Genomic DNA, 10,034 nt, shown 5'->3' on the forward strand with positions numbered 1-10,034 from the left:
CACATTTTTTTTTAATTGTATCATTGATATAGGGCTATGCTAACCTAGGAAGCACATATACTTCATTTTGGATGTTGTACCTATGGCACGCTCGTGTTGTAATGGTATCCTATCGGTCGTGTCATGTTATAATTTTTCAAAAATTGTTTGTGTTGCCATATCATACCAATACCATGTCCATGCATCCTCAATGCTAACTTAGATTTTAAAAGTATAGAACCAATAATCATGCAAACAATATTTCTTGGTCACGTTACAAATGATTCTGACAACTTCATAAATTATATGTACATATTAAAAATTTTAAAAGAAAAATTTTATGGATTAAAAAATCTTGATTAAACTAATTAGAAATTCAAACTACGGAACTGATTGTGAGATGGAGTGAATCCCATTTTTTTTTAAATTGTATCATTGATACAGGGCTATGCTAACCTAGGAAGCACATCTACTTCATTTTGGATGTTGTACTTGTACCCATGTCATACTCATATCATAATGATATCCTATCTGTCATGTCATGTTATAACTTTTAAAAAATTGTTCATATTGCCATATCATACCCGTACCATGTTAGCGCATCCTAAATGCTAACTTAAATTTTAAAAGTATAGATCCAATAATTATGCAAACAGTATTTCTTGGTCACGTTACAAATGATTCTGACAACTTCATAAATTATACGTACATACTAAAAAATTTGAAAAAAAAAAAATTCGTGGATTAAAAAATGTTGATTAAACTAGACAAAAATTCAAACCAACTGATTGTGAGATAAAGTGAATCCCAAATGGGCCCATAGAAGAATTTATCAAACCAGAGCCATAAACACAATGTTTTGTAAGAATGAAACAAAATTTAGCATAGTCGACGCCGGATATTACCAATGAAACAAGACTTGGACTATCACTTTTTCCAAATGTTAATGAATACATGTGACCAGTGTATACTTTTTAATATAAAAGCCTAAAGTTAAGAAAGAATAGTTATTTAACATAACACAGAATGGACCTCCCAATCAGTGACCTGAGAAATTACTTCCACAAGAATATTGAGCCTGAAATTTTGTCATGCCATCTTCTCCTTTGCTATCCATCTTTGACTCCTTCCCACAAATTTCAAAACCTCATCAATAAGAATTACAGGAGCTGAAACCAAGATGACCAAAATCCACTCACTTAGACTCAATGGCACAATACCAAACACATCTGCCAGGAATGGGACATAGAGTATGAGGCAGTGAAGTCCAAATGAGACTGACATAGCAACCAAAAGCCAAGGGTTCCTCCAAGGTGGCATTTTGACCAAGCTGTTGTGTTCGGAAAGGGCATTCAAGGAATTGAACATCTCAATTGACACCAAGACAGAGAGGGATAGAGTCATTGCTTTCACTTTACCAACGGTAAAATAGTCACAAGGGTCTGTAAAAGAGATCATGTGACCCCCAGCAACCGTGAATGGACTCGCGGTGAAATTTGACCATGACGAGCATTTTCCCCAATTGCGAAGCTGAGAAAATTCAACTAGTGTATGCCCATCACTGACAAGATTAATACCCATAAATGAAGCTTGAGTGTACCACAGGACGAAGATGCCAACAGTTGCAATGCCCACATAAGTACCTACCACCTGCCATTTGGGATGCGTAAATATTTGCATGATGCAGTTTACTAACAAGAAACTTCATCTAATTGAGATTTGGAGTAAAATTTTCAAGTATCAATGATTTATCTCCTGGAGTGGATGATAGAAAGTTTGATCTTGCAATATCCTACTTCTCCATACTAAGTTAAAAATTTTCATTAGTTTCCATAATTTTTTGTTTTGGAGCTACAAATTTTACATGATCTAAAATCTACATGTATCAGTTTGCTCAATGACCTGTAGATGTGAGAAAGAAAAACTCTAGCGGCAACTGAACAATAAACTCTCTGTAAAATGTGTTACAGACACCACTATTTTACTTAAAATGCATGATAAATAAATAAAAATTCGGTCTTTATAATGCATGATTGTGAGAATGTGTTTGTAAATAATAGTTTTGTGTCTGTGAATATAATGTAAGAAAGGCATATTATGCATGTATATATAAAATTATGCAAGTATTTTGCAGTTCTGTATTTACTGACATTTTATACTTAACTATATTGGGGAACTAGTGATTATAACAAATTTAAATGCTGGCTTAAAATTATTTTTGTCAGAAAGTTCCATTTTCTAAAAAAGAAAACAGAAACAGAACTTATATATGCCAATGCAAATAATTCCAATTTTAGTTTTCAACTAAACCACCAGCATTATTCTCCTTACCATGTCCTGTCACCAGCATCCCAACTGCCATGACAGGACATGGTAGACAAAAATATTTTAAGGACCTCCCATTTCTTAACATTAATTATTACATAGAAAAGATCTCTATTGCATTCTAACTATTTAATGTTTTTTATCTACTTCTATGCTTACATGGTGACAAAAAACTCACTAGGACATTAAACCATTGCAAATACTAGCACATAAAGTTAGCTATTTTTTGTCAGTGATGTGGAACACTATGAATTACAAACCAATGGGATTATCGCCCAATAATTTTATTAGAAAGTGAAAATATTTATCTATCTGCAATCACATAATTAGGCCACAATTGACAATTCTTATTCATTCAGATAGCAGCATATAATAGACAAGCAAGGGCTAGCCTAACTTCTGCCATACAGAAGCTGGAAGTGAGGAAGAAGAGTGTAAACCAATACTAACCAAATAACGGAGAAGAATCCAAGAATTTATTAATGCATCATCACTTCTGCGGGGTGGTTTTCGCATTATATCAACATCAGCAGGGTTAAAACCAAGAGCAGTTGCAGGAGGTCCGTCAGTAACCAAATTCACCCACAGGAGCTGTACAGGTATCATACATTCTGGTATCCCCAGGGCAGCAGTCAAGAATATGGATATTACCTCTCCAACATTTGATGATATCATGTACCTGCAAATTGAGGAAATAAAAATGACTTCCTCAAACAATTCAAAAGGAGAAAGGTGACAAACTAAGAGATGGTACCTGATAAAGGCTTTCATGTTATTATAAATTGAGCGACCCTCTGCAATAGCTGAAACAATGGTACTAAAATTATCATCTGCCAATACCATATCTGAAGCTTCTTTTGCTACCTGTGTAAGCATGAAGGATTATTAAAATACCACTCTAATTTTTAAAGAACCTTAAAATTCATATGACAAGGCCTGAAGTTGAAGAGAAAATGAACACATCTTTTCTAACTAAAGTCAGAGGTTCGTTTTAATGCAAGGAAAATCTAAAAATAATTAAACATTGGGTGCCACAAGCCCTTTAGAATAGAGAACTGGCTTGTAGTGGCACCACTTCACAGCAGGAGAGAGAGAGAGAGAGAGAGCGGCAACCCACAATAGAAGCCCTAAAGATTAACTGGCCATTTACCTCAGTACCAGTAATTCCCATGGCAATCCCAATGTCAGCAAGTTTAAGTGCAGGTGCATCATTTACCCCATCCCCAGTCATTGCAACAATTTCCCCCATCTCCTTCAGCATCCTCACAATGTCTTGCTTATGCCTAGGCTCAGCACGTGAGAAAACCTTCCCTCCAGGTCTTGACAATATTTCAATTTGTTGTGAAGACGAGAGAGCCACAAACTCTTTACCTGTTAAACTTCTCCCTCTAAGATCCTCACTTTTAGAAAACAGATTAATTTCCCGACAAATGGCCTCAGCTGTGGACTTATTATCCCCAGTTATCACCATAACTTTAATCCCAGCTCCTCTACAATCCTCAATTGCTTTATGAACTTCCTCACGTGGAGGGTCCTGCTCAATTCAATTATTAAATAAAAAGCTTTAAATGATATAGATTCAACAATTAATCTAATTGATGTGAAAAAAAAAAATGAGGCATATACTCACTCTTAGACCAACAACTCCAACAAAAATCAAGTCACTTTCAATTGAGGAGTATGAAGCTGGATCAAGCAACTTTTTGTGGGCAGGATGACTCTCAGAATAGTAGTCAGAAAACTCTCCCAACTCATCCTTATATGCCAAACCCAAGCAGCGCAATCCCTTTGAACTCATCTCCACGAGTTTCAAGAGCAATAGTTGCTTACAAGATTCATCTATTGGAACAACAGATCCATCGGCAAGTTGGACGTGTGAAGTGCGCTCCAGTAAACTCTCAACCGCACCCTGAAAATCCAAATTAAATAAACTGTAGAAGAACACTAGATTAAATAAGCATCCAAGTATGATACCAGTTTGTGAATAAGGCAATGTTGACCCAACCACATAAGGAGGGAGTATGGGAACTTTCTGAAGGAATAAATCTAAAACCATACAATTCAGTCAAATATTTTATTGGGAGGGAAAATGCTGATCATAAAAATATTGTAAAGATGCAATTCCACTTTCTGCAAAATTTTCCCAAAAACTAATTTTAATGAGTTTATATTTTAAGGAAAAAAATAAAAATAAATCCAAAACCTTGATATTAAACATAAAGCATCAGAGTAAACATCAAAGGGACAATATCACTACTGAACATGGTTTCAAGACTAGACAAGTTAACTCTGTAAAAATTTAACTAAAGGAGTAAGAATTCAAACAAACATCACTGAACAAGATACAGAGCCAGCTTTGCCAAGGTGACACTAGTAAGGATGCTTTCTCAGTCAATTCAGAAATCTTCCATTAATGAAAAAAAAAAAAAAAAAAAGTATATATATATATATATATATAAACACTGAAACTTAACAGCCTGTTTACTGTTATGTCCAAAATTCAGACAAGTCAATATAACAAGTCAATTATCTAGTCAATACTTCCTATGAATGAAGTCAACCCATACTTAACTGGAAGGAAAAGATTAAAGACACCATTTAATTTTCTTCTCATTTTACCGACAGCAATAACAAAATTCAAAACCAAGTTGTAAAAGAAATTTGGAGACGGGCTATACATTAGACATTATCCTTTTGACAAAAACCAGTAAGACGACAATATAACACTCACCTTGACAAGAAGTCGGTTTTGCCCAGTTGGCTCCCGGACAATAACACTCATTGACTTCCGAATGCGGTCAAACTCCAACATGGCAACCTGTTTCGATCTTTTTTTCCACCACTCACAACATCCTGTTTTAAGCAAAAGTGAATAAATATAGAAACCATCACCATGGCACATAATTTTACACCTTATAAAGAATATTTTTTCTGCTCACCTAATTTGACTGAGTTGCGGTCAATCAAATAGTTTGCAGCAAGTTCAGCATCACGAATTTTGCTCCTTCCCTTGGCATCTGGAACCCCCATCTTTTCAACCAAAACCTTAAGAGCTGCCTCAGTAGGCAAGCCAGTAGCTCTATAGAGACGGCCATCAAAATAGATCCCAGCATCATTACAAACAGCACATATTTCTGCCATGGCTTGCAAATTGGCATCCATATTGTAGCAAGTCCAGTCAACTATGCCCCCATCCTTGGGATCATAAGTAGTGCCTTCAACATGAAAGATTCGAGAAGCCGTAATTTTCCCTCCCAAAGTGAGGAATTCTGTCACAGACATCTGATTTGTTGTCAAAGTCCCAGTTTTATCTGAACAAATAACTGTTGTGCATCCCAAAGTTTCTACACTTGGAAGCTTCCGCACAATTGCATTCTTTTGTGCCATTTTCCTAGTACCAAGAGCTAAACAAGTTGTTATAACAGCAGGAAGGCCTTCTGGGATGGCAGCTACCGCAAGGGCAATAGCAATCTTAAAATAGTATGTGCATTTCTCAAAAGAGAAATGAATATTTGCAGGCCATCCATCCACAACATCCCAAGAGAGGAAATTTTTGTAGTTTATGACCCACACAATAAGGCAAACAAGCCCAATTGCAGTAGTAAGTCTGCTCCCAAATTCATCTAGCTTCTTCTTCAAAGGGGTGTCAGTCTCTTCCAGAGAAGCCTCATGTATTTGTGTTTGTATCTTCCCAATCTCAGTGTTCATCCCCGTACTAATGACAATACAGATACAGCTCCCATTGACAATTGTTGTGCCTGCAAAAACCATATTTTCTTTAGCTTGCAATTCACAGTCATCCACGAATATAGGTTCAGTGCCTTTCAACACTGGCATTGCCTCTCCAGTCAATGAGCTCTGCTCAGCTCTCAAAGTCGTTGTTTTCAAAGCTGCAACTCTCATATCAGCAGGGACTTTGTCACCAACTCGCAATTCCACAATATCCCCTGGGACCAGCTCTCGTGCAGGCAAGTTGGGCACAAAGTACCCATCCCTTAAAACCTTTCCAGATTCACTTTGCATCTCCTTAAGGGCCTCAAGTGCCTTTTCAGCATTAGTCTCTTGCCAAACTCCAACAATGGCATTGAGGACTAGAATCAAGACAATCACAAATGGTTCCACATAGGCTTCAAATCCAGACTCTCCTGCTTCACCTCCATGCATGTAAGCTAGAACGAATGAAATACAGGCTGCAACTAGAAGTATCTTTACAAGCATGTCATCAAATTGTTCCAATACAAGTCGCCACAAGGGCTTCCCCTTCTCTTTGATGAGCTCATTCCAACCATACCTCTCACGCCGCTTCTCAACCTCATAACTGCTCAAACCCTTATCTATTTTCACATTAAACTCTTTCAAACACTGCTTCACAGGCCATGACCACGCAGGAAATGGTTTTTCATCCATTGCTGGTTCAACTTGCAGCACAAATTTCACTCCAAACAAAAAAAAAATTAATCAAAATTCTCTAGAAAAACATCTTCAATTCCTACAAAACAGTTCAAACACAGAGAACAAATTTCAGCAAAGCATTAACCATGCATCATCAAACTGTAAAATGAAACTCAAAAAAGAATAAAGCGCCACTCTCTAATTATAATGTCATAAAACATTGTTACAACAATTACTAAAAAAGATAAAACCTGCACGAGGAAATTTACTGTTCAAAACAAATTAAAAACTAACTACCATCCACTTCTTCTCCCTCTCTACTCTCCAGAGCCGAAAATTAAAGACATAAAAAAAAAAACTGCTACAATTTATTGCCAAAATGAAAAAAGCAGTGAGAATTATTAACTTTGACAACTAAAAATACGACGCTTTAAAACTTCTTATTTATTAGCAGAGCCAACCAACCATAATATTAGAAGCCACAATAATGGCAGTTCCTAAAATCCAACCGACAAATTAAAGAGGAAAAAAAAGAAAAAGAAAAAAGAAAGAGGTAATCTTAATAAGGAGAACATATTAGTTCTATCTTTCTTTTCTTTTTTTCTTTTTTTTCTTTTTGATAATCATATTATTTCTATCTTTTAATAAATAAATAAATAAAATTCATATTAGAACACACACACTCCCAACAGAAAGGTGCATAAATAAATTACAAAGCACACAATAAGAAACTGCCTATTACACATTAATGTTAACCAGCCAGATACTGTAAACCCACCATCAGATTCAGAATACCATAACAAACAAAACCACCACAGCCACTACACGCTTCAATTACCCACCAACCCAAGTACGTACAAGACAACAATGAAAGAAACAAAAACAAAAACAACAAAAAAAAAAACCTGAAATTTGTTGAATTGTGTAACACACTCGAAGGAATAGAAACGTACCCTTTGGACAAGAAAATACTTCAGTATTTGACAAAGTTGATGGCTTGGAAGCAAAGCAAAGCAAAGTTCCCTCTTTTATATTTTTTGGTTTACTCAGAGAAAAAACTGAAAAACCTTGTCAAACACACAAAGCAGTTGAAGGAGTTTGGAGTGGACTAGACCAATCCATAGTCCTGTTTTTATATAAATATAAATCTTCTTGTCTGGCTTTGCATTCTTTTTTTCTGGTTTGAGTGGGGCTCCGAATTTCGATGCTTTTGGACTCTCTGCTTTTTTTTCAAAAATCAAAAATTCCTCTCAATCTGTAACTGTTAAAAATTTAAAAAAAATTTGAAACGCTAAGGTTTCTATACAGTTACTTAAATACCCTTGGGATTTGCTGACTTTTATTGGGTAAGGCTATCTTATGTTGACTTATGGCCGCAAAATATGACCGTACGTACCCAACGTTAGATATTTGTTGGGTTTCTTTTTAACTACTCCTAGACAATATAATAAACATTTTAATTATTTCGACAAACAAACGTAGGTTAATAATACGTATTTGTGTCCAGCCAAACGAAAGTAAGTTTTGTTGGTTAAATGTGAGACATTGTAGGACAGTTTTGCTCGGTGATGGAACTTACACTTCTTCATATATTTCATATTTGTGATGACCTCATTGGAATGTGGAAGGGCCTAAAGCGCCAAAGCGGTGAGTCCTTGCTAGCTAAGTTTGCATTGTTTTGTTGCTTTATACTAGCTCATATTGACCGGCCAATTGTCGTCGTGATGTTGCTACTTGCCAATTTACAAACTTCAAATTTCAAATTTTAGGTTCTAGTCCTTTCAATGCAAGTTTAATAGACTTAAAAAACGTGTCATAAGTTCAAAGTTTTCAAGCTTTGTCGACTTACTATTAAGGTATGTTTGAAATTCGTTTATTTGACTGAAATTGAAATTTTTTTATTGAAAATATTGTAAATAAGGGTAAAAGATAGTTGAAATAGTATAATAAAACCCACAAATAGTACCAAAAAATGCAGTGGGATCCATAAATAGTGAAAAAAATAAGATGCATAGTAAAATAATTTGGTAAAATTAATCATGCCAAATAGACACTTAGTCATTGAAGTTTTGAGAGTATCTCATGGCTAAATAGTTAGAATAGTCTGACTAAAAGTTGGGACATCATCCTCTTACATTAAAAAAAATTATTAATACAAATTTCAATATTCATGTGGTGTATGGATAAATAAATTAAGAAAAAGTAATAATATTATTGAAATTGAACAATAAAAAATAAATAGTAAAAATGAAAGAATAAATTTTATTTTTAATTCTGTGGTGAAAGAAGATTGTCTAAAATTGAGCATTTATCCCAAAAAAAAAAATTGACAATATATTATTAGGATAATTTAATATAAACAATGAACATCCTTTTAAATCGGTTGAAACTTTTAGTAATTGAATTTTAATAATAGTACTTTAGATTTATTTTTTAAATGTTGGGAATAAAGTTTCACTTAAAGTAAACCATGTTAATATTTATAGTATATCACATGATAAAAGCACATTATATTACATATAATAATTATGTTTAGTCACACAATACAATCACAATATGTAAGATCCCATTTTTATTATGAAAATAATTATAGTTGATTACTAAAATTATATGGATTATATATATATAAAGAATAAAATTTCTTTTAAATTTTTTTGGAAACTTTTGATAATAGAGTGTTCGGAGAAACTATATTAATAATTTTAATATATAATGCATTACATGACAATAATGAAAATAAAAAAGATGAGCATCCACTTAATGCAATTACAATCACAAATTATATGGTGTAACTTTTATTATATAGGATATAAGTTTTCTACTGCCTGCATATTTTATAACTATAACTATCTATATGCATATTTCAAAAGGTAATATTTATTTTATCTATGTTATTATAAAGAAAGAAAAATGTGATGGAAGATTTTTGCTTGTTTAGTTTGCCTTACTTTTCCAATGAATTTATTTAGGTTTTTCGCTTATGTATATTTTTTAATTGTTACTTCTTTGCTAAGAATAGTTTTACTTTTGATAACTTATTTTTTAATCAAAATAAGCTAATAAAACTAACCTATACAAAAACAAGCTATACTAGCCTCCACTTTTGACTTGTAAAAAAAGGTCCGTGTTAAATAATCACAAACAAATTGGTCAAATATAAAATACAAAAATTGTTGTGCTGAAGTTTGCTTTATATATATATATATATATATTAAAAACCTTAAATTTAAGAAAATAGGAGACAAAATAAGAGCAATAACGTAGTGTTTTTGTTTAAATTAAAATACCCATAACTATAAAAATAAGTTAAGGGTAGTTCTAGAAATTAATTAGGGAAA

At 33.7% G+C, this 10,034-nt stretch overlaps 1 protein-coding gene across 2 annotated transcripts; it reads right to left on the reverse strand.

Annotated features, from left to right (window-relative positions):
* Positions 1 to 753: 753 nt before the first annotated feature.
* Positions 754 to 7,933, reverse strand: LOC111983248 (calcium-transporting ATPase, endoplasmic reticulum-type). Of its 2 annotated transcripts, none has more exons than XM_024014915.2 (8): positions 7,650 to 7,933; positions 5,244 to 6,793; positions 5,036 to 5,157; positions 3,935 to 4,213; positions 3,455 to 3,838; positions 3,059 to 3,168; positions 2,755 to 2,983; positions 754 to 1,629 (listed from the first exon to the last, which is right to left on the reverse strand). In XM_024014915.2, exons 2-8 carry the CDS (start codon positions 6,709 to 6,711, stop codon positions 1,069 to 1,071), a joined length of 3,153 nt encoding a protein of 1,050 aa, XP_023870683.1. In that variant the 5' UTR covers positions 6,712 to 6,793; positions 7,650 to 7,933; the 3' UTR covers positions 754 to 1,068. The 2 variants fall into 2 exon arrangements, with proteins under 2 accessions (XP_023870683.1, XP_065620376.1); XM_065764304.1 differs by lacking the exon at positions 7,650 to 7,933 and adding an exon at positions 7,475 to 7,578.
* Positions 7,934 to 10,034: the final 2,101 nt, after the last annotated feature.

The sequence above is a fragment of the Quercus suber genome, unplaced genomic scaffold, assembly GCF_002906115.3.
Source record: "Quercus suber isolate HL8 unplaced genomic scaffold, Cork oak 2.0 scaffold_550, whole genome shotgun sequence".
NCBI lineage: Eukaryota > Viridiplantae > Streptophyta > Magnoliopsida > Fagales > Fagaceae > Quercus > Quercus suber.

Bases quoted from the DNA above. Each gene is read 5' to 3' on its own strand.
- LOC111983248 (XM_024014915.2), bottom strand. From the start codon at position 6,711: ATGGATGAAAAACCATTTCCTGCGTGGTCATGGCCTGTGAAGCAGTGT. The intron at 5,158-5,243 runs GTGAGCAGAAAA...TGCTTAAAACAG, and splicing joins CCGCAACTCAGTCAAATTAG to GATGTTGTGAGTGGTGGAAA. The intron at 1,630-2,754 runs GTTAGTATTGGT...CCCAAATGGCAG, and splicing joins GGATTCTTCTCCGTTATTTG to GTGGTAGGTACTTATGTGGG.